The sequence below is a fragment of the Cyrtonyx montezumae genome, unplaced genomic scaffold (assembly GCF_038088225.1).
Source record: "Cyrtonyx montezumae isolate F1298 unplaced genomic scaffold, pur_monq_1.0 scaffold_61, whole genome shotgun sequence".
Classification (NCBI taxonomy): Eukaryota; Metazoa; Chordata; class Aves; order Galliformes; family Odontophoridae; genus Cyrtonyx; species Cyrtonyx montezumae.
The window spans coordinates 524,313-552,010 of NW_027072069.1; the positions used below are offsets into that span (position 1 = coordinate 524,313).

The 27,698-nt window shown below is 50.1% G+C and overlaps 1 protein-coding gene across 3 annotated transcripts; it reads left to right on the plus strand.

The window, feature by feature from the left end:
- The first annotated feature begins 1,835 nt into the window (after positions 1 to 1,835).
- On the plus strand, positions 1,836 to 26,600 carry IGF2BP1 (insulin like growth factor 2 mRNA binding protein 1). 3 transcript variants are annotated; one of them, XM_065749938.1, is made up of 15 exons: positions 1,836 to 2,045; positions 3,104 to 3,164; positions 21,008 to 21,056; positions 21,563 to 21,614; positions 21,889 to 21,952; positions 23,148 to 23,429; positions 23,516 to 23,650; positions 23,880 to 24,002; positions 24,329 to 24,464; positions 24,591 to 24,717; positions 24,940 to 25,073; positions 25,212 to 25,286; positions 25,571 to 25,702; positions 25,784 to 25,897; positions 26,508 to 26,600. In XM_065749938.1, exons 1-15 carry the CDS (start codon positions 1,871 to 1,873, stop codon positions 26,598 to 26,600), a joined length of 1,752 nt encoding a protein of 583 aa, XP_065606010.1. In that variant the 5' UTR covers positions 1,836 to 1,870. The 3 variants fall into 3 exon arrangements, with proteins under 3 accessions (XP_065606010.1, XP_065606011.1, XP_065606012.1); XM_065749939.1 differs by having other exon boundaries at positions 24,591 to 24,713; positions 24,957 to 25,073; XM_065749940.1 differs by lacking the exons at positions 23,148 to 23,429; positions 23,516 to 23,650.
- Positions 26,601 to 27,698: the final 1,098 nt, after the last annotated feature.

Below are 27,698 nucleotides of genomic sequence, written 5' to 3' on the forward strand. Positions count from 1 at the left end.
TACGATAACCCCCAAATTTATTTACTAACAAATACTCCACGTGGCTCTTCCCATCAGCGCTGCCACAGCGGAGAGAAGGACGATGAGAACCCGAAGAACCGCTCAGCAGAGCGGGGGGGCCGCACTGTGCCACCCCCGACGGCAGAGGGGCCACCCCGGGGTGGGGGTGTATGTGTGGGGGGGCAGCGCGGTGTCCGTATATCTCTCGGGGTAACCGCGCCCGGAACGCTTCTCTGAATGGAGGAAAAAATTATTATTATATTTAAAACCGCGAAATTCTTTCGTTTTTTTTTATTTTTATTTTTTTATTTTTTTCGGTCGGGGGGACGGGGAAAGTGGGGGGGGGGGGGTTGAGAACGGCGGAACCTCCGGCCCGGCGGGCAAGGCAGGCAGGAGCGAGTTGCATTTAATTGCAGGCGCGGAGGGGCCGGCCCGTGCCTCTACATGCACGGGAGGGAGTCACGGCCGCCCCCGCCCCTCCGCGCCCGGCAGCCGCCCGCGCCGAGCCCCCGGCACACCGGGGTCCCCCGCCCGCCCCGTCGGGGGAAGGCAGCAGGAAGGCGGCCGGGTGGGTGGTGCCGGGGGGGTGGGGGGGGGGGGGTCGCTGCTATTTTCAATCCATCCCGAGCCTAAAAATAAAAAGTCGCCAGAAAAGGCGAAGAGGGAAAGAGGGAGGGAGGGTTTCTAGAGACTGGGGGGGGGTTGGGGGGGCTGCTTTGCTCTTATGCTCTCCCCCCCCACCCCCCCCCCAGTCTTGTGGGGAGCGATCCCGCTGCACCGTGGGGCCCTTTTGTGCCAGGAGGAGCCTTCCCCCTTCCCCGAAGGCTTCCGCAGGGCTGCACATGAAGGGCTTAAAACAATACCGGGGACAATGGCCCTCCCCGGGGGCTCCTCCGCTCACCCCGCCGGGTCGGGCCGTTCCCCTGCAGCCCCGCTCCCCTGGCGCCAGGGGACCTCCCGGCCCCTTTGATGCCGAAGTTTTTTTTAGGTTTTTTTTTTTTAAGTTTTTTTTTTTTTTACACCCAGAAAAATCCCATTCAGGCACCGGGGGAAGGAGGTGGGGGAGGGGCGCGGTGGGGGGAGGGGCGCGGTGGGGGCTGGAGGCTGCACAGATGGGAAAGTGCCTCCGACGGGACGGGCGGGGCCCGAAGGGGGTCTGTGTGTATGGGGGGCGGGGGGGGGTGGAGGGGGTGCGAGGGGAACGCAGCGTGGGCCGCTCCCCGCTCCGAAGGGGTGTGTGTGTGCGGAGGTAAATAACGTAGTATTTAAATTAAAATAAATAATTAAGTGACGGCTGCCCCCTCCCCCTCTCGGCCCCTCCCCCTGGGGGGCCGGGCCCTCCCGCATCACCACGTGGCTTCCTCCCGCAAACATTTTCACTCATTTTCCAGGTCGGTTTTATTTAGAGGCGGTGCCCGGCTGCCGAAAGGCGTCCGGTGACGCTCCGGTGCCGCTCCGCCGCTTTGGGGGCCCCGCAGCCGGCGCCGCCGCCCTCCCCGCTGCCTCCACCCGCTGCAGCCGCCCCCCCCCCCCTCCTATAGGAACCCCTCCACCCCCTACCCCAGCATCCGCCGCACCCCTCTGCGAGGAAAGCCCTGCCAAGCGACAAAAAGATCCCCTCCCCAAAAAGAACCGAAAACCCCCAATCAAAAAAAGAAGGAAAAAAAAAAATAGGGGGGCAGGGAGTGTTAAAAAAGAAAAGGACCACCGAGCCCCCCCCCTCCCCCCCCCGGCTGTAGGGTGGCAGAGGGCGGCCGCTGTCCGACGGCGCGGGCGTACGGTGGAGCCCCCCCGGCAGCCGCGCTCCGAGCCCCGGCGCGCCGCCACCGCCCGCCCGCCGCCCCCCACCGCTGCTCCCCCGGCAGCCACCATGAACAAGCTGTACATCGGGAACCTAAACGAGAGCGTGACTCCGGCCGACTTGGAGAAAGTCTTCAACGACCACAAGATCTCCTTCAGCGGGCAGTTCCTGGTCAAGTCCGGCTATGCCTTTGTGGACTGCCCCGACGAGCAGTGGGCCATGAAAGCCATCGAAACTTTTTCGGGTAAGCGGTGTCCTTCAGTCCTTACTCCTCTCGTTCACCCACCCCGGGGTTCAGGCTCGGGGTGGGGAGCGGGGGGGGGGCTCGGGCCGTTACGCCCCGTCGGGGTTTGCATCAGCGAGCGGTGCGCGGGGACGGACCCCGCTTCTCCCCCCAGTAACTGCGATTGAGCGGTGGGGGGTGGGGAAGGAGTGGGGCCCCCGCAGCTCCCCACGGTTCCCCCCGGCTTCGGGGGGGCTGAGCAGCGGCCGTCCCCGCGGTGCTCGGTGCGGGGGTCCCGTCGCGACGCCGGCGGTGGGGTGGGATTTTGGCCATTTTGATTTTAAAATGGGTTTCCTGGGGCATGTGATGCGCGGAGGAGCGCGAAGGTCGCCATGCTGCTCGCAAGAGAGTGGGGGGGGGAGAGGGAGGGAAGGAAAAGAGGGGGGGGGAAAGAGAGAGAGAGAAAAAAAAAAAGCTCGCCGGGAAGCAGAGAATTTTTGAAAATGTTGGAATTTTTTCCCCTCGCCCAAAGCTGCTCCGTCCGGGCTCTCCCCACTGCTGCTCCCTCTTCCCCTCCCCCCCCAATTAATAAATGAATCTGCGGTGAAGAAATCCGCCCCATTTTCAAAGAGAAACCCATTTCGAGCTCGGAGTTAAAAAAAAAATAAAAAAAAATATATATATATATTATTATTTTTTTGAGCCTTTGAATGGGGAGGAGGAGGAGAGATGTGCCCAGAGGAGCTCTGCGCGGCTCAAACGTGCGGAATGAAAGACGAAAAAAAAAAATCGATCTCAAAATATTATTCTTCGTTTTCTTTCGCTCGGAGCGGAATGAAGGAATTAAATATTCCTAAGGAACATTGTTCTCACGGCGATCTCACCCCCCCCCCCCCCCCCCCCTCCCAGTCACTCTCCTATTTAATGTAATGCGCTCCTGAAGTTGATCAGAAAAACGCCTTTCTGTGCAGTTCGTAGCGATTGGGATGAAATGGGAAGTTTCACATGATAAAATGTTACCCAGAGCTTTCCGACCACTCCGCCCAGGTCATAAAAAACAGCCACATTTTTGTTTTTAGGGAAAGTGGAGCTTCATGGAAAACAGCTAGAGATTGAACACTCAGTACCTAAAAAGCAAAGGTAATATGGTGTTTTAATTACTTTTTCCTCCGTTTGTTTCCCCTCATTTTTTTTTTTTTTCTGGATGGGGGGTGAGAGAAATAATAACATAAGAGGAAGGAGGCCAAAAAAATTATATCCAAATATGTGCATGTGGAATGAGATCTGGTGGTGCTTTGGCGTTAGGTATGGCCCAGCGAGGTGAGGAGTGGCCCTGGAGGATCAGCGTTCCGTTTCTTATCTTTGGGGTATTTTTAAAGGAAACTTTTTCTTTGGGATTAAGTTTTTCTTCTGTTTGTTAACAAAAAAAAAAAAAAAAAGAAAACAACCCCTTGAAATCCAACCAAACAAAAACGTTTTTGTGGCTGGCCCCCCATTCGCCCCCAAAGTGATGAATGGGGTTTGGGGTTGGGGTTTTCAAACTTGTGGCACTGGAAGAGTTTCCCAGCGTTGCTCCTCGAGAAGGGCAAAAAAAAAAAAAAAAACCCTTTTGTTCTTCCCGAGTTTTTCTCAAAACGTCGTTAACGGGTTCAGTTTGCGGGGATGGAGAGTGTAGGGCTGAAAATGAACGTCAGTAATGAGATAAAAACGGGGCTGGCCTCACGTTGGAGCGGGGTCTCAGCCCAGCGATGTGAGGTGCTGGCCCAGCTCATGGCTGCCCCCCCCCCCCCCCCCCAACTTCTCGGTTTTGGGGTCGGAACCCCATTTCTTCGTGCTCTCCCCAGGCATCGCAGCCCGGCTCGGCCTACCCGGCCCTCCCCATCTTCTTGGCCCTTTGTTGCTGAGGGTGCGCGGGACGTCGGGCTCAGAGGGCCCTGAGGTTGCAGGCAGCGAGCTGCTGGGCACAGGGGGTTCACTGCTGTGTGTGTGGGGGGGTCTTTGGGGAGATCCTGATCCTCTCCCCTTTCTCCCCCCCTCCCCCCAGAGCTGGGCGAGCTCTCCTCAAGGCCCTCTGCCCGCGCTGGGCCATGCAGCTGCTCCGCCACGTGATGGGGCGGCCGCCCCAGAGCTCAACGTGGTGGAGATGGAAACTCTTCCTCCCCAAACTCTGGGGGTTTTCTGATGGCTGAGGACCCCTTTGTGGAGCCCACGTGCCACCTGGCCCCGTTGGGTGGCTGTGGGGACCCCTTTCCGTGCAGGGGACCCCAAAAGCAAAACTCCATTGCGTACAATGTGTCCCGTGTAGGGTTTTCCAGTCCCTCCTCGCTGGAGGGGGATCGATATCGGTCATTACAACGTTCAGAGTCCCCCTGTGGCTCCATTATCAATGAATCTAAGTGTGTTATTGGAAAGGCAATTACCCTACGAAGGGTAACGTAATAATGCTCAAAAATAAATCAGGAAAAAAAAAAATAGGGGAGGGGGGACGCAGCGTGGTGTTTTTTTTTTTTTTTTAATTTTAATTATTTGTAGTACTTCTGAATGATCAATGGGTTGGGGGAGTGGAGAAGACCTCAGTGTATTTCCCTGCTCCCCTCTTCCCGCTCTGACTTTTGCTAAGAGCACTCCGGGAGAAATTCAATGGAAATGTAAATATTTCTTTGGCGTCTGTAATTCAAAGAAATGCTGGGTGAAACTTTACAATGGGGGGAAGCAAAGGGAAGGTTCGTTAGCGTGGTTTAATGAGAACCAGGAGAAGTGCGATTCATTACGTTTCGTTGCTAAATCCTGGGCTGGGGGCGAGAGGGGGCTTTGGTTTGAGCCCCATAGCCCCATCCGCTGCCTTTAAAGCTGCAGGAGCCATTTTTGCTGTTGACTTCTTCATGTGCTTTGCTGCAAATCGCTTCCTCAGCCGAGATGGGGTGGCTGGATGCTTGGTGGGGAGGTTGCTACAGTTTCTCTGCTTGAGTTTTGTGATGCCAGCTTGTGTTTCTGGGTCAGCAAAGGCAACTGTGGCACAGCTGTAAACTCTGCAGGTTGTTGGGGGACTTTTCTGCGTGTTTTGCTTTCCTCCCCTCTGGATAAAGGCTGAAGTGATGGCACCGTCTCTGTTTTGAAGTTGTTGCCTTTTCTTTTTTTCCTCCTTTCTTTTTCTTGTTTTTTTTTCTTCTTCTTTTTTTTTTTTTTCTTTCTGCTCGTTTTTAAGACTGGATTTTCCAGTTTAAAGGCACACAGAGCAGGATATGGTTAATTAAGTGTGAGCAGAGAGGACAAAATCAGATGGGTTCTGGTGTGATCTAAAGCAACCCACCTCCCCCACTCCCCAGCCTCGCTTTTAGATGCACTTATTTTAGTGTAGAAAGGTGAGAAAGCAAGCGATGGTCAATGATGCACTTTCCAAATAACTTATAAAATAAAACTCAGCTTTATGGTCGTGTTTCTTCTTGTTGAAAGTGCAAATGCTGAAGGTCAGGAGGGCTGAGCTGGATGCTTTTGGGAAGGGATGTGTACGATGAAATTGGATGTTGCAAATAAATTTCCCCTGCTGGTGTATTTCCTTCGTTAAGACCCCTCCTGTCCTCAAATCCTGTGGCAGAAATGGGTTAAAAAACCAGAATTTGTTAATGTGGTGTGAGAGTGATTGGTGCGTGCACCAAAATTCACAAGGAGGTTGAACTGATTTAGAGTTGTTTAATTACAGTGATTTTTTTTGGTCTTCCAAATAATGTTCAAAGCAGCAACTTATCTTAATAATCATGGGGAGCACAAATAAAATAAAAACCCCAAACTTTAAAATAACTGTAAAAAAAAAAAACCAACAACAAAGAAGGGTCATTTCTGATAATGTTTCGTTAAGAACTCTGTGTTTCAATGAGTCTAACCATTTGTTAAATGCATCTTAGTGCTGTCCTGGAGTAATTTTTTTCTGTGATTTGGGGAAAGCTAAAAATGTGTTTTCTGCAATCGGAAAAAAATGATTCCTTTTTATTCTACGGAAGCTTAAAAATAATGGAATAAAATATATATTTTAAGGCAGGGAAAAACAAAACAAAGTTTGTTTTTTCTGAGTTGAAATGAAAAAATCAGGATATGGGGGTAGGTGGGAGCTGCAAACCTGAAAAGAGCTCAGTGGAGAGCATTAGAAAGAATGAATGAAGGAAGGAAGGAGGAGGGGCGAGGGGGGGGAAAAAAGTGAATCCATCAAGCAGACATTCCAAATATGAGGAATGTGGAAGTGAGTCGACCAGAGAGAATGAAAGCGAGTAATTGGGGGGGAAGAGGGAGTTGGGTTGATAACAGGCAGTAGGCTTAAAGCTAGGAGGGTTTTTTGTGCTGGATGTTTTGAAGTAGGGGTCATTCCTGAAGCATTGGTGTTCAGAAGGGTCAGTGAGCTCCCGAGTAGAGGTGGGAGTTATGAAATGGTGTTAAGGATGTGGAGGTATGGTGTAGTGCACGGCACTGGATGGAGAAACCCTAAAGCTGTGACTTTTTATTTTTAAGCCCTTGTTTGAAAATCTGTTTGCTCGCTGGAGGAACGCTCAGTGTGTGTAATCATGCAATGAATTGAGATGGAAAAGTGTAAGACTTCTGATAGCAGCCAGCGTGCTCTCTTCGTTTGTAAATAGCAATCAGAAAATGTGCCTTTCTCCCCCATTTTATTTTAATTGTGTGAAAATTGAATGGCGGGGGGAGGGGGAGGGTGAGTGGGGGAGAAAAAGAGTTTGGTACTTCTTTTTCATGTCAAACAAAGGCATTCTCCAGAACACTGAGACAAAACGTAATCTTAATCCATTCCTAAGATCTGTTTTAAACAGATCCGTTTTACAAGTTATAGGCTTATTAAAAAAAAAAATAGTAATAATTAGGAGCACCCTTCTTCACAGCGAGGTTTGGAAATGGCAAGGCTGGAGGAACACTTCTTTCCAAGGCTGTTTGATGTGGGTTGGTTTGTTCCTTGCTTGTCTTGAGCCCCCCCAAAACAATGGTGGTAATATAGAGTTGTTCAGTTTGTTCTTAGTGCCCATCTTTGAGCTCCGTGGTTCTGAATTTGGGCTGCTGAGATCACTTGGAAATTAATGTGTTTTAACGATTTCCAGGTAGAAAAACTAGGAATAATTTGTAATTCAATTAGGGATTAATAATTTGTCAGCAAGTTTTGTCAATTAGGTTCAGAGCTGGGGTAATTTAACCAATTTTAACATACTGGGGTGGAGGAGTGTATTTAACAGTTTGCAGCCTGAAGTTTAAAGAAATCCTTCTTATTTCCCCCTCTCCAAGCAGGAGAAAGGATGAGAAATTGCAATTTAGTTCTCCAGCTTTAAGTTTAGGACCCACTGAAGGTGGGCTTTGTCCTGCCTAGATGCCCTTTAAGTGTTTGATTATTATTTTTTTTCTTTGGCATTCACAAGAAAAGAGTAAGTTTGGTGGCAGTAAAATAGATCTGCCACATCAGGGGCAGTTCCAAGGTCTGAGTCCCCTTCTCCTGTTTAACCTGTGTTTCTGTCTTTGCCTTTTAGGTTAAAAAACAAGCAAACAAAGCTCAGAGATATGGATAAGGGAAGTGGGGTTAAAGTACTTGCTTTGAAAACTGAGACCTTTCAGAATTAAAAAAAAAATAAAAATAAAAAAGGAGAGGATTTCTGCCCCAACCCCCAGAAATGTTAATGTTTTCCAGAGTCAGCATTCACTTTGGGGGAGGGGGAGCGGGGGGGGGGGGGGGGGGGTTGGGAGGATGAGGTTAGCCCAGGGCTCTGCAGTTTGGGGTGGGGTGGGGAGCAGGAGGAACTGCCTGCAGCCCCTTCCCCTCTGCAGCGTGTGCCTTGTTTCCAAATGTGCTGAATTTAGCAAGCTGGGGATGTCTGCCTGCTACTTCAAGGCAGCTAGGAAGGATTTTTTTCCTCCTTGCCTAACGATGCTGCTAGTTCTGTCTAGCAGCTGGTTCTGTGTGAGCTCGGTGGAGGTGGAGCTGTACCTGTGTGGCATGGGGGGAACCAGAGCCTCCCCCAGAAGTGAGGAAGGGACAAGAGATGAGCAGAAGGGATTTGTGGAGCTGAGTTTGCCGTTTTCTTTTGAGGAAATGCGTTTTGGAGGAGTTGAGGAGACTTTTGGGGGGGTTTTTGATTCAGCAGAGGGGGAAAAAAAGAAAATCATATGTAGGTGAAAACTCATTTTCAGCATACCTGGAGGCACTGAGTAGCTGAAGTGGAGGTGTGAGCTCCTAAGTCACCCTCCTGAACTGCATGAGTCTTCCAGTTTGTGGGGGAGGGGGTTTCCCAGCCACCAAGGAGACTGGGCTGAAGGAAGGGATAGTGGGGATAAACAGCAGAAATGGGGTTGTGTAGGATTTGTCCTCCTCTCTGCCTGGACTGGTGGGGCTGAGCCTTTTGTATCTTTAATCCTTATTCTGCCCAGTGTGATGTATTCAGATAACCTGGAGAAATCCTGCACGGAGCGCCTGAGAGGTTTAAAAAAAGCACTTCCAAGAAAAGTTAAAATAAATAGGAAAAGCAAGGAGGGAAGGGAGGAAAATGCATTGGAGATTGGGGGGTGACATCCTACCTTGCTCTGAGTTGCGTTTTGCTTCTCTGAGATGTGTTGCAGAGGCACCTGTGGGATGGTCTGCTTGCTAGGAAATTTTTTCTCTTTTATTCCTCTTATTTTAATTGGTTTTTAAATAGTTAAAAGCCCAAAACTGGGGCGGGGGGGTGTTCCTGTCTGCTTCAGAAATCTGTGTGTTGTGTTATCCTGACTGCATTCCCGTGTTGTCTGGGCATTCCCAGGGTATGTGCAGTGCTTTGAATTTGGCTCAGAAACCTTCACTGGCCTTCACCTGAAAACTGTCCCTGCATCCCCGGATGCTGTGGGGGGGAATTGCAGGGTCTCATTTCTGGAAGCAGTGCTTTGGGGGGTAGGTGCAGCTCTCTGCCTTTGCTGCTTGTTTTCTGGGGAAAGGTGCAAGCTGCTCTACTTGGGCAGCTTCAAGACCCAAGCTACAACAACAACAAAAAAAAAAACAACGGGGGATGGGTGGAGGAATGAGACCCTCCTGAGTCCCTCCCCCCTGAGCTGTGCTGTAGAACTAATGGAGATGCCCGCAGACCAAAGCAGGAGGGTTTGTACTGCTCAGACATCATTACAGCCCCTGGGAAAATGTTCTCCCGTTGGGAAGTGAAGTGTCAGGTGCTGTTTAGAGCTGGTGGTCTTAAACCCGGGGTGCATCATCTTTCTGATTTAATCACCTACTGAATGGGAGAGGAAACTGCTTTGCCATCTGTTGGTGTTCAGCGTCCCTAACGCGCTCCTGAAAGTGCAGGAGGGATCTCGACAATTTTAAGTAGAAAGATTAAAATGAAAAGGCACGCTTTAATTGAAGCCCACTCAGTTTTTCTTTTCCCCTTGGACAGAGCCGGCAACAAATGGGAGCGTTTTGGGAAGGGTCTCGCTGGGGCACCAGCTCACTTCTGAGCTCTCTTTTAACTCGGTGCCCCCATGCTGGCTCCTGCCAGCCCTCTCCATAGGTGACACTGCCTGACCCTGTCCCATCCCCTGGGGTTTGGCTTCGTTGTGTCGGGTTTGGTGCTGGCATGGGGAGGGGAGGTTTTTTGGGCTCTGCAGGTGGGTGCTGGCTCCCAGAAGCTGCAAGAAGAGCAGAGAGGGATTTCTGGAGCTTCCTGCTGAAGGAGATGTGCCTGGAGTTGGCAGGGCTGAAGGGGATGAGGTGTTGCTGGGGACAGCAGCCAGGAGGGGGCTGCCGGGGCAGCGGGTACAGGAGTGAGAGCATCCCATGCTGCTGCAGCCCTCGATGCCAAAGAGCAGAGGAGCACAGCTTTTCTGGCAGAAAAAGAGAAAATAAACAAATGGAGAAGTCTGTCCGTCCTCTCGTCTCGGAGGAGCCCTCGCAATCCATCAGGAAATGGGTCATTTATTTTATTGTAACTGACACTTGGGAGCTCTGACATGGTCAGAGTTGAAATTTCACACTTTTCTGCCTGCCTTAATTGCCTGGTCTGCAACGGAAGAAAGCAGCTGAAGGGAGCAAAACGCAGTGCACGTGCAGCCCTGGCTGAATCAGGTCCGTGATTTCCACGAGTGATCTGCCAGGTTGAGCTCCCCACGCTGCCGTGCAACTGTAGTAAAAACAGCAGCAAGCCGTGCAGTGGGAGCGTGCACAGCTGGCAGGGCTCCATGCACAGTGCAGGTCCTGCACCGTGCAGTGTAAACAGCACTGGGGATGACAGTGAAATTGATTTGCACAAAAAGGAGCGAGTTTGACTCGGATGAAGGTCCCGCGCAGCAGTTTGCTTTTTACAAGTTGAAAGTGTAGCTCCTTGGGGAGCAGGCTTCTTGCTGGAGTGTAGGATGGAGGGGGAATGGTGATCCAGGGCCAAAGGAAAGGAGGTGGGGAGGAGGGGGGTTTGTATTTGCAAGTGGAGCCAGACTTTCCAATCTTTAAGCATCTGAGGAAGGGCTGCGTTAGCACCTGATGCACTGAGTGCTCCTGAAAGATCTCTTCGTTGTGGTTTCTCTTATTGAAATGTGGATCCACGAGATGGTGCCCAGAGGGCTCAAGCAGTGCTGTCCCTCTGGTGCTGATGCTGCAGAGGATGCTGCCTCAGAAAAGTTACTTGTCACACTGCTTTTCATAAGTTCATAAGTTCATTTTGTGCTCTTAGCTGCACTGAGAGCCATTGCACATTGTGCTCGGGGTGTAAGGCTTGTCAGATGGGGAATTTGGGGAGCATAGATCCTCCTGGCCAGCGTGCACTGAGATCAGGATTTGGGGATTAAATGCAGTCTAATGGGCACTGAGCTGCACAGAGGTGGGGATGGTGTGGTCCAGGAGCTCTCTGTTCTCACTTCTGTCTCTGTTTTCTCTGGTATGTGTCACCTGCAGGTCGACTGCCTTTGCTTAAACTCTCGTTTGATTCAGGGTTGTGGGATCAGACCTTCTGGGTACATTGTGTGCAGAGAACCAGCTGCAAGTAACTGATATCTGTATTAAATGCCTGTAAGGTGTTGGGAAACGCTGCGTCTTTAACAGGAAACCTCCTGGGGTGGGATGAGCTCTGATGTTCTGCCTTATATCCAGGGCTGTCAATCTTATCCAGATTATTCCTTGTTTAATACTGGTTGCATCTAAGCAAACTTGAGCACCAGAGTGAGTAGAGTGTATATATACACACATGCATAAATATTTGTGTGTGTTTTCTTGTCTACGGTTTGAGCCTCAGGCATAAAAGTATTTACAAACAAATGGAACAAATGAATGGAGAGTGAAAGAAAATTGTGATGCCCTCTGTAGGGATGAGTGACTGCTGTTTGTGCTCTTACGGAGCTGTTTGCTGGGGTGTAATTCCAGGAGAATCCACAGCCCCCAGATAAGTTTTGTGCTTTTAGAGTTGGCTTCACAAGTCTCCCAAGGGTGCACTTTTAAATGGAGAAATCCCCTTTTCTCTGCTGCTTCAGGATGTGCTGAATCTGAGCCCAAGCATACAGTGTTAGATGAACCTCATGCAGACATTGATGAGTGCTTGGTTACAGCAGAACCCAATAGCAAAGGTGCCATCAGCTGTGGCTTTTCTATTTGATGCCTTTTGTGGAGACTGAGCTCTGTAACTGTCTTTAAAGCTGTGGCTTGAATGAGAAGCTTGCATGGGTGAGTCTTCCTCCATCCTGTCCGCCCTGAGTATTAGCACGGTGTAAATTTTATGTTCAGTTTCCCCAAAAGTTGTTGGTGCAGCTTTGAAAGCTGCTTTCTGCTGCTGTTTGTGCCAGTAAAACTTGGCCATGCGAATGTTTATGGAAGGCAGACGGGAGAGAGGGCATGAACGTGTCTGTGGGGAATTCACTTAGGAAAAAATCCAGATCAGATATTCCGGGAGCTTTGTGCAGGATTTCCCTAACAGTGCATTGAGTTTCATGTGGGGGTTGGGATGGGGGGAGCGTTGCTTTGGCTTTTCGTGTTGCCTGTGCCAAAGTCCTGGTGGGCTTTCAATGGCTTTGCTGAGGCACCTCTGTAATGAGGTGGGCAGCAGTGAAGTAGGAGATCCCCATCCTTGCAGTTTCCCAGCTCCTGCTCTGCCTTACTGGAGCTTCAGCCTTTTCTCCTCTTAATCCCGACCCTCTTGATATAAATACATAGAAAACAAAACACAAAACGAAACGGATAAGTGTAAGATAGATTGCCCCATCTGGAAAATGTACATCTCTTCAGCTCCTCGTCCAGCTTTGATGTGAAAAGGAGGTGGCCAGGGAGGTCTGAGAGCCCCTTGTGTCACCTTGTACCACACACTGGGGACTTAAAGAGGACACAGGACCACAGCCCACATGGGTTCTGTGGATGCTGCCTCGGTGGATTGGTTGGCATCTTTGCCCCTGCTCCTAAAGGCTGTGATTTTTTTGGTGGGCTCTGCTTTGCCCTCGCCTCCTTTCTGAAGAGGAAATGCAAGAGGAGGTGTTCCTGGCTCCAAGTAGGTTTGATGAAGAACTTTCTGTATTTAAAATTTGTGCTGGAAATGGAGGGGGGGAAAAAGAAAGTCCCATTTGTACTTTTAAATCTCGTATTTTGGTTCTCTTTATCTTCCCTTAGGAGGAAGCACAAGGAGTGTTTTGATATCACTTGTCAGTAGAATAAAATATAGGACTTTTAACCCAGTTTGGGCTCAACCACAGACTTGGTCATGACTCCAGTCTCACCCCGGGGTTTCTGTGTTTTCCTTGTTGGGATGAACCCTGTGCACAGACCTGTGAGAGCTCTGAGGGGCTGTGGGAGATCCCGTGGAGTCTGTGCCCAGCTTCGTGCCACGTGGGATGCAATGGGCAGTGCCATGTGGGATACAGTGAGAAGTGTGACAGGTGATGCCATGGGGGATGCAGGGAGGGATGCCACAGGTGACGGGCAGTGCAGTGGGTGATGCCATGATGGGTATGATGAGGGTTGCAATGGGAGATGCCACGTGGGGTGCATGTAGCTGTCTCACACTCTGTAGGTTGTTGGAAGGCTGAAAAGCCTCATGACACCTCATTGCCCATACTGGGATGGCTGGCAGATCTGAGGATGGCATTGTGGGTGTCAACTTGAGTTGGTGAAAGGGTCTCTGCCCTTGCATTAGGTTTGTGAAATAGGACAATCTGTGTTGTAACTTCTGGATTCTCATCAGATTCCTATGGTAAGTCCACTTGGATCATCGAGGGCTCATCTGCATGCATTGATTGCACTGATTTAACCTGATCTGGCTTGAAAACAGATTCAGTGCCACTGGTGCACTACCTCATTACCTTTAGACATAAACCTTACCAGTTTTATGTGACAGATCTGTGCCCACCAGGGATGAGGGTCTCAGAGCTGTGCTGACATATCTGAAGTTGGTGGGGACCTGAATCTCTGCAGCTCTCCTAATCTTTTTTTTCCCCATCTACCCTGCTTGAACTTCTCTGAGCCTGTGGTGTTTGTAGGGTCTCTAAGCCAATGCCCTACTGTCCTTGAACTGGAAATACAGGGGAAAAAGGTGCCCCTGACCATTTGCTCTAAGCAAGCTATGTGAAATACAGTGACACCTGTCAATCACCTGGTAAAGATGCTTAAATATTAACAAATTAAAGTGGCTTAAGACCCATCACAGAGCATGTGTTGATGGGCTTTGGGGTCTCCACTGCTCTCAGCTGCTTTGCAGTGCCTGAACTGGCTTTGAAGCAGCCCTGAGCCCACAGCACCATCACAGCCACTGGAAACCAGTTAGAAAGTCGTCCTGGGAACTGGAGGAGGGCAGAAGTGCCCTCTGGTGGCAAGGAGAAGTGGGTGCCACCAGCTGAAACCTCGGTCCTAATGGGGGTGGTGACAAAGGGACAGGGGTTGGGATGACCGTACTGTGGGTTTCACACCATCTGAGCTTTTATTTTATGCACTGTTGGATTTGAGGGAGGACAGCAGGAAACCTGGTGGGCTGGCATCTATTGTGCTGGTGGTTCCTGGAGGCTGGGAGAGAATCTGTGAATGCACCCCTTAGGATCTTTTCTGCTCAAAAGCAGTCATGGTGGGCGAAGGGAGAAGCTCTGAATGTGGTCACAGTAAATCAAAAATCAACAAAAATAACAAAAACCAAAATGCAGTGGGCTTGGAAGTGCTCACTTTGACTCTGAGGATGAGCAAGTGCTGCTGTGTGTTCCCTCACCCCACTGCTTTAGTGGTGCTCTCCAGGTTAATGGTTTCAGACATGCTTTGAGATGTGCAAATGAAAGATGAGAAACAAGTCATCATTCTTCTTTCCCCCTCTCTACATATAATATCTGCAAGAAAACTGCCTCAGAGCATTTTGTATGTTCCCATATTTGTAGTCCAGCCCGTGCTCAGCTGTGGCCAGCACCAGCTCAAAGATCAGATTGGATGAAGATCAATTTAAGATTTGCACTTTCAGGTCTTCTTAAGGGATGAAAATCTCTTACCTTGTGTTAGGAGACTCAGGTAGGAATGGGTGTGAGCTGCTGTGGTTGGAGTTTGCCAGGAAGGAACTGATGCATCCCAGTCACGTTTGGAGCTGGATTGTGGGAGCCCACCAAGTGTAGCTGGGCTTGGCTTTGGGACATTTCCTGAGCATCAGAAATAGTCTTTCAATAAATGGCAACCTGCCAGCAAATTAGAATGGAAAGATAATGGATGTATTGTATGAAACCCATCCATCTTTCCTCTCTATTACTTACTGTTAAACTTGTCTGCAGATACTTGATGTATTGGTTTGGCAAGGGCTAGCAGGGGGATGAGAAGTCTTCCCCTGGGCTTGTTGAGGATAAAGATTTTAAGAAATTTCTTTTGAGATTTCTTGTGTCTTCTGTGGTGTGTGAGATATTGGCATTCGGATGGGTTGAGATGAGCTCCATGCCAGCACCATCTACATGGGATCAGAGGGGGAACGAAATGAGATAGCACTGCAGGTTCATAAAGGAGGGAATATAGGACAGCATTTCTTCCAGCTCTGGGCATCAACCAGTCCTTCCCTCTGGGCATTATCCTGTCCTGAGTTGTAGCACTTCTTTTAAAAACAAGACTCAGACCTCTGGGGCTTTCCAGGCGTGTTCATGAACAACTTCTCATTCTTGGCATCTCCCTGAAAAATCTCGTCAATTATTAAGTGTGATTCCAAAAAAGAGCTAATGGGGAGAAACCAATTAGACAGATTTATTAGTTCAAGATCAAATTCTGGTTGCTGGGATGATTGATGGGAAGGATTAATCATGTTGTGCTTGCTTGCCAGGGATAACTTCCAGCCAGGGTGAGTGGGACCGGGTGAGGCTGTTGTATGGAGGATACATTCCTCCAAAATCCCAGGGCTGGTTTGCTTCTGAGAAGCTGAATGTCTTTGCTAACTTCCTAAAGGGTGCAATCTCAAGAGGGGCCTGATCTCAAGGGGGGTCCTTTTGGATCATTTCTGGATCAAATCTGCAAGGGATGAGCTTAAAAGAGCACAAGGTGGTTTTAGAATGAAAGGAGTTGATAAGAGCCACATGTATCCCAGTGAAGGGTGTTGCAGTAAGTTGGTTTGCTGCTCCATTTGTGTTAAATTGAGGTCTGAGTGTCATGGTTTTGCACGGGGAACCTCAGTGGGAGAGCACAGCCAGGAGAAGGCAGCGATGGCCTGAACTCAGCAGTCAGAAATTCAATGCTGTGGAAAATGCCCTTAATTTGGGGGTGTCCCCTCCCACCAACCTTTAGGAAATGATGCTAAGCCAGATCTTTTGGGTTTTTTTAAACTTGATTTTTGTACACTTGTTGCTTACTGCTCGGTGTTAATGCACAAAGTAAATGTGTTGGCTCCAAATCTCAGAGGTCTGCTTTCTGTACAGGCTTAGGAGAGGGCTTTTCTGTGGTTCCTCCTCATGCCCACACTGAGACCTTTTTCTACCAAATCATAAAGGCTACAAAAGTCAAACCTGAACCTGCAGCACCTCCAGAAGGAGCAGTGTCCAGGGGATTGCATTCAGAAAAACAAATCTCTCTCCCTCTGGTTGAGTATATCTCAAACCTTAGTGATGCTGCTTCCAAGGAAGCAGTAACTCTGGGCTTGCTTCAGCATCACCTGGTGGATTTGGGATGTGGTTATGTTGTTTTGGTTTGTTTGTTTGTTTCCTTATGTTTCAGTGAGTTTAATGGCACGTGGGGAAGCTGAGAGCTGTGTCAGCTTGAAAGGGGAAGTGAAAATCAAAGGTGAAGTGGCTGAAACCTGGGGCAGATCCCACCTGGAAAGCCCCAGTGGTGCTGGGTTGTGCTCAGGGGTGTGATGGGGAGCAGGTGCTTCCCTCTCCATGCTCTTATCTCACTGTCAATGATGGGAGTACAGGGATGCTATTCCCACCTCACAGAGATGCTGCCAAATTGAAAGCATATCAATTTTTAAGGGAAGAACTCATGATTTCAGCTACAACTTTTCTCCCAGTCCCCCAGCCATGTTTGTGTCTTAGCAACCACATTTTCCTATTTAGAAGTGTTTAAAACATTAAGAACCACTACCAACAACACATTAAGCACAGGATTAAGTGCTTTCCTGAATCAAAGCTTAACTAGATAAATGAAATGCTGTTAATTGAATCAGGGATGTGCCGGTTTTTTTCAGACCCTAAATTTGCATAACATTTGCATTTGATTGAATATCCATCGTGAATGTTGTTCAGTTCTAGTGGGTCTCCCTGTGTTTGCAGCATTGGCTGTTCTCTTGTTGGCCCCAGGAGCTCCAGAAGTGGTTTTAGGAGGAGAGGGCTGTGGTTGGTGCCTGGCTGTGCTTTGCTGGAAGTGCTCAGTGCCCCGGTGCTCTCAGTCATCTTTGCTTTGAGAAATCTGTAGTGGGGGTGGAGAAAGGTCTGGGAGGAATTGGGTGTAAGGGAGCATCCCACAGAAGCCATGAGTTGTGTGTGTGCAGCTCTGGTGCATCTGTGCATCTTGACCCACCGTTGCTGATGCTGTAACTCAGGCTGGGCTCTGGCTGCTTGTGGTATTTGGGGCTGGAACTTTCTCCAGCAGGAGTTCACTAAACAGGCCACATGCTTTGGGACTAAAGAGAAATCAAGTTGTCTGGATAAAATCTGGATCGGTGGTCCCTTCCAACACAAATCAGTCTGTGGTCTTTAAGGTCCCTTTGTCCCAAGGCATTCTGTGATCCTTAAGGTCCATCCCAAGCCATTCTATGAATATGAAAAGCAGCATTACTGTGTCCTCACTGCTATGCTGGCAAAGTGTCACCTCCGAGCACTTTCTGGAAGGGAAGCATTTCTGTAGGGTGAGGTGGGATGGGAACACACCTGAGTTTTATACCAGCTGCTGCTGCTCTGCTATGGGCACGATGGTGTTCCTCTCCAAGCACCCAGCTTTTCCCCTGCAGTGCAGCAAGGAGCACCTCTGCCTTTTAGAGCATGGCCTTGAAAGCATCACTTAGGACCTTTGTAAAAGGGAAGGGAAGCCTTGAGCAGGAAGAGGCTGTCCTGGTGCTGTTTTGCCATCGTTTGTGGCAGCTGGCTCATCTTCCTGCTGGCCCCCAGCCCGGCTTGGAGCAGGTCAGTGCCCCCTGCTTGGGTCCCTGTCATTGCTGCTGTGCCAACCCTGGGGGAAGTGCCAACAGGTTCTTAATGAAGGGCTCTGGCCACCTTCCCTGATGCAAAAGGAGATCCCAACAGCTGAATCTGTTGTTGAGGTATTTCCCAGTGAGATTTAAAAACTGAAAACAAACAAAACCAGACTCAATTTGGGATTGTTGTTGAGGATTCTGCTGGCCAGTGTGATTACAGCACTGTGTGCCCAGGGGGATGGGCAGTGTGTGGCTGCTGCTGTAGCACTGGCAGTGATGCTGGGGGGGCTTTGAGTGTATTGGGATAGAAAGAGAGTGATCTCCCCCGGGTTTAAGTGTGTCAGCGAGCAGTAGTGGTTAATTTTTTAATGAGCAGGGCTGCTTCTTCAAAAAAGCAGCTTTGCTTTGGTTTGTGTGCTCTGGAAAGGATCCTGACTGTTGCTGGTATGCTTTTTCTCACGAGCCACGTGCTCTGCCCCAGTGCTGCATTGATGGGCACAGGAGGAGAGAGGGCAAGAAATCTCCATTGGATTGGCATTGGATAGATGAGGATACCTCCTCCATGCTCTGGATGCTCCAGCTCGCTCTGTAGCACTTTGCTCCAACTCTGTGCATCAGTTTGGGTTTTATCTTTCCAGTGAACCCCATCCAGAGCTGGGAAGGGTTTTCTGAGAGCACCAAGCTGCTCGGTTCCTGATTTCCAAAGTGTCAACTCCTCAGTTGACAGGGATGTCTGCACGGGGCTGCTGGGCAGCTCTGCATGTCTGTGAGCACTGGAGGGCTGCCACAGTTGGTTACTGACATCCCACGGTCATCAGCACAGAGCAGGAGGGCGGTGACACCGGGATGCATTGCTGGGACCCCCAGTTCAGTGCTCACAGCCATCTCAGCTGCTCCCCCATTGTCCCCTGTGTGCAGACCCCAGCTGAGGTTGCGTGCTGAGCTCATGAGTGGTGAGAGGAGCTCCAGCTCTGGCACACGGTGAATAAAAAGCCAGGAATTTGTGACGAGCAGAGTTATTTATTTGGCATAAAGCCTTGCACGGAGCAGAGGTCGGAAGGAGCAGAACTGGGCTGTTCTGATAGAGCAGCACTTCACGACAAGGGTTTAAATCCACTCGGACCTGCTTACAAGCAAAGCAAATAGATGGGGTTTATTTATTCATGACTTCCTCTGTAATTCTAACCACAGGGCTTGGAAGGAGCCAAAGCTGTGCAGGGCTCTGCACTTCGGGAGGGAGATTTCCATGCACCACAGGGAGCTGAGCCAGACCCATGCAGGCTCTGGTGTGATGCTGCCCCATAGGGTGCAGCCCTGTGGCATGCAGCACTTCTGCAGGACGGGCACTGATGGAGATGGGCTGTGAGTGCTCAGGGTGCTGGCTCCTCGGAGGGAGGGTTTTGGTTTTCTTTTTAGGGGGAGAAAATGAGATGCCACCAGCAGAATGATGGTGCGGGGACATAAATGGCTCTTTTCTCTCCGTGGTGCATTTCATTCTGGTCACGTATGTGAAGAACACATGCTCTGCCTGTGCAGATGCTTGGGAGCTATCTGGAGAAGTTTCTGGGGCAGGGGTGGGTGGTTGGAGACGTGGTTTCCTCCATCACTTCAGATCCTTGTGACCCTCCCTGGACTGTGGCATTCTTTGCATTCTGAATCTCTTAATCTCTCTCCCATTCATTTTGGGATGTGGATTAGCATGTAAACAAGGGATCTGGTTTCATAGTGTGCTCCCCTCCCCCCTTTCTCCCTTCATCCCACCTGATATGATGCAGTTTTAAGGGTTCAGGGTTTTTTTTTTTCCCCCCATCCACCCAGTTTGCCTCCATAGCAGCAACAAAATTTGGTGTTTTGGAGGCTTCCCAATGGCTGAGCTGGTGGCAGTGCCAAAAACATATGTATATATATTTCTTTGCTTCCTTTTCTCTTTCTAATGGCAAACGAAAACCTCTCTGACCATTCCATCCCTCCAGTCTGAATCTGAGTGACTTTGGGAAACATCACATCTGGTTCTGTTGGAAATGTGCTGACCAGCTCAGCCCTTCCAGGAGCTTTGCTGTGTGTGTGTGTGTGTTTGAATCTGCTGCCCAGGTCAGGAGATGCTCTCCAGGCAGATCCCAATGGGATAAGAATTCCTCATCAGTCCTTTTACCTCCACATCTAAACAATACTCATTCCTTTTGACTGGCGTCTTGACAAACAAGCTGAACCTTCTAGAGCTGTGTAATTAGAGGATAAAAACCTAGAATTTCATCTTCTCTGCTCTTTTTTTTTTGGACTATTTCAAACATTCACAAATATTTTGGATTTGAACCTCAGGTCCACGATGAGTGTGGGTCCAGAGGAGTTATCTGAAGAGGTGCTGCCAGTGCTGAGCTGCGTGTGATGCTCGTAGCATTCCATCTCCTTTTCCTTTAGGGATCTTAAAGTTCCATATCCAGTGGGCTTGAAGGGAGACACAGTCTCCCAGCTGTGCTTAGAAACTCATTTCAGGTCGGGTCTTAAATTAGGTGCTGAGATTTAGAGGGCTGAAATTACGGGGAGCTGATCATGCAGAGCATTTTGCAGTGACGTGAGCAGGAGGGCAGAGGTTTAACCAAGGAGAACTGTGCTGGTGCATTTTCCTATGCAAAGCTGCATCCTCTAAAGGTTTATCTGGGCACCTGTGGGTGCTTTTGCTGCAGGGTGAGTGCTTTGCTGGGTGCTTTGAGCCAGGATGTGAGGCTCAGCTGGATGTGTTCCCCATCCCTTTGCTTGTACGCAGCATTTGGGGCACTGACACTGCAGGAGGTGGCAGCAACACGTGGTGGAAACATCATAGCAGTGAGGAAAAATCATTTCTCAGCATTTTGTGCTGGTAGAGGCTCCTAGAGTGACAGCAGTGTGGCTGCGTGCAGGTGCTGGAGCTGCCCCAGGGACCACAGCAATCTGTGGCCGCACCTCCGGGGTCAATTTGGCATCAAAAATTTCCAAAGAAATATTTTATTTTAGGAAAAATAGCTTTGAAAAAGCCAGAAATGTGAGTGGAGAAATGGCTGGAGACCAACGGGGATGCTGGAGCCAAGTTTCCAGGTGCTGTGGGCATCCCCATGGTCTCCCTTTCGTGCTCCAGATTTGCCTTCAAGCTCTGCATGGCTCTTTTTTATTATTATTTTTTTTTTGCTTTCTAATCCTTGTAATCAATCTGGCAGAGCTCAGCATATGTAGCTGTACCTGTGCAGGAAGGTTGGTGGATTTGGGCATCTTGCTCCCAGTGAAACTCGCAGTGTTAATGCAGAGCCTAGTGGGGTGTCATTAACAGAGAGTCATCAGAAACCCTGGGAGCGTGTGGGAATGTAAGGCCTGATGAGGTACATCAATGAGGAGCAGATCAGTGTGAGATGGGTGCGTTGCTGACACCAAATTTGGCTTTTAATTGCTTTTCATTTCTTTCAGGAGCCGGAAAATCCAAATCCGAAACATCCCACCCCAGCTGCGATGGGAGGTAAGGAAGGGGATCAGGGAGCAGGGCACAAGCCTGAGACACGAGGATTTACACTGAGAAGTGTGGGGCACGTTTAAGGACTGAGTTTCTGCACTTGGGATTACAGTTGGTTTGTCCTTTTCTTAGTTTTTAACTGGGTCTAATGATGCTGCACCCTTGTGTCCATGCAGCTCTTCTGTGCAGGTGTCAGTTCAGCTGCTAGAAGCAATGCAAGGTCCAGCAACAAAATCTCCATTAATAACAGTGTTATATGATTGTTCCACTGTAGGAACAACGTGGATCTTTCCTCCCAGCTGCTGAGACTTCTCTCTTTCCTTGCTGCCTTCCCTGCTTCCTAGCTCCAGCTCTGGGGCCTGTTGACCCAACATCCTGGGGCACACAGCAGCTTTGCACATCTAATTGCTTGTGAAATCTTAATGACCAGAAAGTTGCTTTCATTAACTGACTGTATTTCCTGGGTCTGTCCTGACTGTTGTGGTGTAATGGGCTTTTTCTCCATTTCTCAGGTTCTGGATGGCTTGCTAGCACAATATGGGACTGTAGAAAACTGTGAGCAAGGTAAGGCTGAAAGAAGGAGCCAACTTGCTGTTGTTTAAATATTTTCTGCCCTAGCTATTTGGGGCTGGAGGAGGGAGAGGATGGACACGTTGTTCTTTGTCAGTGGTATCCGTGGCTAAAGTTGTCCGAGTCTGATCTGTGGGTCCTCTTGTTGCTTGGCCAGAACAAGGACATCCCTGTAATAAAGCAGGACAGGCACTGTCAAATGGCCAAAGACCACGGACGTGGCCCAGGTTGCTCACACTGGCTCTAATTTCTGTCTCTTTTGTTGCAGTGAACACAGACAGTGAGACTGCTGTGGTTAATGTCACCTACACAAACAGGGAGCAGACCAGGCAGTAAGTGCCCCACAGCCACCCCATGGCATGCTGCCCCTTCCCTGAGGACAGAAAATGGGATTTCCAGTGCTGGGAGTCAGGCTGCCCTGGAATTCATCAACTAAGGGTTGCAAATCTTTGAGAAATACCCTCCTTTCTGCCCCGATTTCTTTTTGTTCACCTTCATGTTGGGACAAAATCAGAGGACATCCAAGTTGTTAGGCTTTCTTTTGTGCAAAGAAAGCTAACTTTTCCTTAAAAAAAAAAAAAAGGTGAAAAAAGTGGAGGTTTTCTTGTACTCAATTGATTTAAGTAATTACAGCTCAAGGAAAAAGTCATAGAGATGTAGGTGTAAGACAACATACATCCTCTCTGGCTGGTATTAGTGCCACTGAGAGGCTTTTAGCTCTGTTCCCTGTCCTGCTTTATGATCCCTGTAAATGGAAAACGTGTTGGCTTGCCACTGCGGTGTTTATTTCACTTTCCTCTTGCCCCCCGATGAAGGGCTCAGGAAAGCTGGAAAAGGGGATGGGATCAGCACTTTCCCTTGGAGGACAGGTTTATGTCACTGAGTCAGGCACGTCCTGATCATGGCTGCTGCAGCCATGCTGCTGTTCCTGTGCTTTATAGAGGATCTTTGGACCCTTTTGTAGGGATGGGGATGATCTCTGTTATGTTGTTGGGTTTTGCAGCCCAAAACAGAGTCCTTGAGCCCTTTCTGGAGACCTGCAGTTTGTCTGCGCTCAATAGAAGTTAGGAGAGCTGTGCAGAGCTGTGGTGGGAGCTGTTGCTTTGCTCTTGCTGCCAGCCCCATCTATCGACAGCTTTCAGCTCCTGCAGACAGTCCCCAAAATCCCCAGCAGGGCTTGAAATACCAACCAGTATATTGTGAGGCAGAAGAGAGCAGGGAATCGTTCCCTGTTTGCACCCATTGCTCCCATCCCCAATCCAGGGCTGGGTGCTTGAAAATTTCCCCTCCTTAGAGCACTTTGCTCCATCTGGACTGGTTGGGAAGTCCTGCCAAGTTCCTGTAGCATCATTGACATCACTGTGCCCCATTCCCAGTGCTTTCCCAACAGGTGTTGCACCAGGGCTTGACCAATTTCGGGTGGGTTTGTCCCATTTTGAGTGGGCTGGTGCTGATAATGCTGCCTTTTGTTGAGGAGTATAAGGAATAGGAATCCCCTCACCCCAACCCCTTCTCTCCTTGCTCCAGAGCTATCATGAAGCTGAATGGGCACCAACTGGAGAACCATGCACTGAAGGTCTCCTACATCCCTGATGAGCAGTCTGTGCAGGGCCCGGAGAATGGACGTCGGGGTGGCTTTGGGGCCCGGGGTGCCCCCCGACAGGGCTCCCCCATCACTGCAGGGGCACCAGTCAAGCAGCAGCCAGTGGATATCCCACTCCGTCTGCTGGTGCCCACACAGTACGTGGGTGCTATCATTGGCAAGGAGGGGGCCACCATCAGGAACATTACCAAGCAGACACAGTCCAAGTGAGTTAGTTTTCCACCCCCCCTCCCTCCCAGCTATTGCAACTTCAGAGGCTGTGCCCACTCCAGCATCAATGCTGTGCTTGCAGGATTGATGTGCACCGTAAGGAGAATGCAGGAGCTGCAGAAAAAGCCATCAGCATCCACTCCACCCCTGAAGGCTGCTCTGCTGCCTGCAAAATGATTTTGGAGATCATGCAGAAGGAGGCAAAGGACACAAAGACGTAAGGTTTTCCCCTACCCCTCTATGCATGCAGGTTGTATCTACAGCTCCTTGCTGGGCTGTTGCCATCCCAGCACTCAGAGCTCCAGTTTGCACATGGGAGTCTTGCCTTGGGAGAACTGAGGGACTCTGAGCAGGGGCACATAGTCTTCCCCTGTTGCTGCTCCTAATCTCTCTTCTTCTGGCTTCAGTAAACTTGAATTTTGTTGTTTTATCATTCCTCTCTCAAGAGCTGATGAAGTGCCTCTGAAAATCTTGGCCCATAACAACTTTGTGGGGCGCCTGATTGGCAAAGAAGGGCGAAACCTGAAGAAAGTGGAGCAGGATACGGAGACAAAAATCACCATCTCATCGTAAGGCTCCTTCTTTTGTCTTTGGGAAAAACAGGGCAGACCGTTCCCAACCTGGGGTGGATGAAGAGGGGGAGGCAGCCAGCCTATGGCATGAGTGCTTTGATCCCCAAAGCTGTCTTGATATATTGCGTTTTCTGTGTTCCCCTCTTCTTCCCTCAGAGCTGTGCTGTGGTGCTGATAGTTATTTTTTTTTTAGCAGGCAGAACTGGGGTTTTACTCTTTAAGCATGTTTTTGGGGAAGGCAGCACAAACATGGACTTCTAGCACAAACCACGATGCTGCTCCCTGCTCTGGTTGGCACCTGGGTAACTCTGGCTTCCCATCAGCTTGCAGGACCTGACCCTGTACAACCCTGAAAGAACAATCACAGTGAAGGGCTCCATCGAGAACTGCTGCAAAGCAGAGCAGGAGATCATGAAGAAAGTGAGAGAAGCCTACGAGAACGATGTCGCGGCCATGAGCGTGAGTGCGGCTCGGCTTCGGGACGGCAGCTCTGCCAGGCAGGGTTCCTGCCCTACCTCCCCTCCAATGTGCACTAAGAGGATACCCTGGTACAAGCAATGAGCATTTCTTTCCTCTCCCCCTCAGCTTCAGTCTCATCTCATCCCTGGCCTCAACCTGGCTGCCGTTGGCCTCTTCCCTGCCTCTTCCAATGCAGTACCTCCTCCTCCCAGCAGTGTCTCTGGGGCTGCTCCATACAGCTCCTTTATGGTAGGTGCACAGCTGACAGCTCAGACAGCTGTTATGAGATCCCCTCTGCACTGGGAGGATCCTTGTGGTGCTTTCAGCATGGTCAGGTCCACGTATGTGCAGGACCTGTGCTCCTCACCTGTTGCAGATGGAATTGAGGGATTGCTTGGCCAGCACCTATGGTGTGGGTGATGCTGCTGGGGGGGGGAAATTTGGGGTGAGGATCCTCATGGTGAACTCTGAGCAGTGGTTCTGTGCCTGCAGCCTCCGGAGCAGGAGACCGTACACGTCTTCATCCCTGCCCAAGCAGTTGGTGCCATCATTGGGAAGAAGGGCCAGCACATCAAGCAGCTCTCCCGGTTCGCAAGTGCCTCTATTAAGGTAGTGTCACCTTGTTAAGGAACAGTGTCCCACTGGCACCTCTTGGCAAGCTGGGTGCCTTTCTGCTGCTGAAATCACCCTAATAACCGAGGTGATGTATCTGGGTGCTGCAGTGGCCATTTCTCTTCCCCCTTCCAGATTGCACCTCCGGAAACGCCGGACTCCAAAGTGCGCATGGTGGTCATCACGGGCCCTCCAGAAGCTCAGTTCAAGGTCCCCCCCTCTTTCTCACCATCACTGTGGGTTGTCAGGGTCACCCAGTGCCCCTTCTACCATCCCATTCCCTGCAAACCTGGGTGGGGAGGAGCAGTGTGGTCAGACCTCCCCAATACGATGCTGAGACCTGTCTTAACTCAGCACCAGCCCTCCTGGGGCTGAGACAGTTTAGAACTCTGAGGAGTTGGGGTTTGGGGGGGGGGGGTCTGGTCTCCAGGATGGAGATGTGTGGGGACAGAGCACCTCGAGCAGCATCTGATGTTGTTCCTCCCCCTCTGCAGGCACAAGGCAGGATTTATGGGAAGCTGAAGGAGGAGAACTTCTTTGGGCCCAAGGAAGAAGTGAAGCTGGAGACGCACATCCGTGTCCCCGCCTCGGCCGCGGGGAGGGTGATTGGCAAAGGGGGCAAAACAGTAAGCAAAACCACATTTGGAAGGGGGTTGGGGTCTCCCCTACACCGTGTGGTGGTGTTGGACTCTGTCCCTTCTCTGCAGGTCAATGAGCTGCAGAACCTGACAGCTGCAGAGGTGGTGGTGCCGCGGGATCAGACCCCCGATGAGAACGAGCAGGTCATTGTTAAGATCATCGGGCACTTCTATGCCAGCCAGGTATGGTCCCGGTGGCTCAGTGCTGGTGGAGTCTCTGATGGCTCATATGGGGTTGTGTTCAGTGCTGCTTCCTCTTGTGGAGGTGTTTTCTGCACTTGGCTGCTGTTTGCTGAGTGAGGAAGATGTGAGCTGTCCTCTTTGGGTGATGATGTGGAGTGGTGGGGCAGGAGGGAGAGTTGGGGAGTCGGGTACATGCACACGCATTCAATATCATCCCTAACCTGGAGGAAGGGATAGAACACATCAGCAGCAAGTTTGCTGATGTTGTAAAACTGGAGGAGGTGGCTGATGCACACAGAAGGCTGTGATGACATTTAACGAGAGCAGGGCAGGGAGGAATGCAATGAGGTTCAACAAGGGCACAGGTAGGATCCACATCCAGGGAGGGAGGAATAACCCCAGCATCAATACAGAACGGAGGCTGAGCTGCTGGAAAGGAGCTCTGGTGAGGACGTGGGGTCCTGGTGGCTGATATGGTGACCATGAGCAAGCAGTGTGGCCAAGGAGGCTGATGATGCCACGGTTGACCAATGGTTTCCCATCCAGCTGCCCCTCTCATGGCACTCAGTGCCATTTCCCTGCATTTTTCTTTTGCTCCTCTTGTCTGCAGATGGCACAGCGTAAGATCCGGGATATCCTGGCCCAGGTGAAGCAGCAGCACCAGAAGGGACAGAGCGGCCAGCTGCAAGCGAGGAGGAAATGAGAGCAGCACTGACACCAATGTGAAAAGTGGAACAAGCCAATGCCAGGCTTAAGAGTGGCTGGGAATCAGTTACCATAGACAAGATGCAATTATTTTCATTAACTGGTCGACACTAAAAGGCAGTTTGATTGGCTTTCAAGGCGAGAGGGATGGGGCTAAGAACCAGACTGCACCATCTGACCCATTTTTACCTCCACGTGCCGAAACTGAACTGAAGTGGGAGGTGCTGTGGGGCCGGGGGAGCAATGGGGGTTGAAGCCCAGCACTGGGCACTGCACTCAGCCCCTGTGGGCACTGCCTGCCCTCATCTCAGGGCCTCTGGGGCTCCCCCAGGGCTCCCCCCAGCTCCCCATCCCTCCCTCAGTCCCTTCCCTGCCTCAGCAGTGTGGCTGATGGATGTTCCCAGGGTGATGATAAACCTTTGGGATCTGTCTTTTTTTTTTTTTTTAATTATCATTATTATTTTTTCCTTTTTATTTTTCTCCTTTTTTTTCTTAGGTTTTTTTTTTTCCTTTCTTTCCTTTTTCATTTTAAGTAATTCCAGTGGACCTTCACCAACCCCCACTGGTAATGAGATTCCACTGTGAGGGACTGAAGGAGGGAGGGAAACCCCATAGTGCCAAATGGATTTGGATCCCTTGGGAGCTCTGTACCCCTCGATGTCATTGATACCCAAGGAGAGCTTTCCTCTCCCCTGTGCTGTGTGCAGTGCAGTGCCTTGTTGAAGCCTTAGGAACCAATGCAGAACCTCTGTTTTCCTCGACAACTTTTGAGTTTTTCATTTGGTTGAATGTTTCTTTTTATTTTACGTTAGTTTGCTTGAAAGGAGTTGGGTTTTTTGGGGGAGGTTGGGGTTGTTTTCTGTTTTTGTCATGGGGTTTTTTGGATTTTTTTTTTTTTGCCTATGAACTTATGGCAGAATGGGATGCAGAGTCTTAGCTGCAGAAGTGCTGACCTGGGAAGGGGTGAGGTGCTTTGCTTTTTTTTTTTCCATCCTCCATCTTAACAATGGCAATAAAACAGTGGGAGCAGAGCACACCCTGCTTGGTAGGAAGCATGAATGAATGTCCATCCTTTAGTCATCCATTTAAGGGAAAT

What these genes read in the sequence shown, in the direction of transcription:
- IGF2BP1 (XM_065749938.1), top strand. Translation starts at nt 1,871, where the DNA reads ATGAACAAGCTGTACATCGGGAACCTAAACGAGAGCGTGACTCCGGCC. An exon ending in TCAGTACCTAAAAAGCAAAG is followed by an intron (nt 3,165 to 21,007) that starts GTAATATGGTGT and finishes CATTTCTTTCAG; the next exon opens with GAGCCGGAAAATCCAAATCC. An exon ending in ACCAAGCAGACACAGTCCAA is followed by an intron (nt 23,430 to 23,515) that starts GTGAGTTAGTTT and finishes CTGTGCTTGCAG; the next exon opens with GATTGATGTGCACCGTAAGG.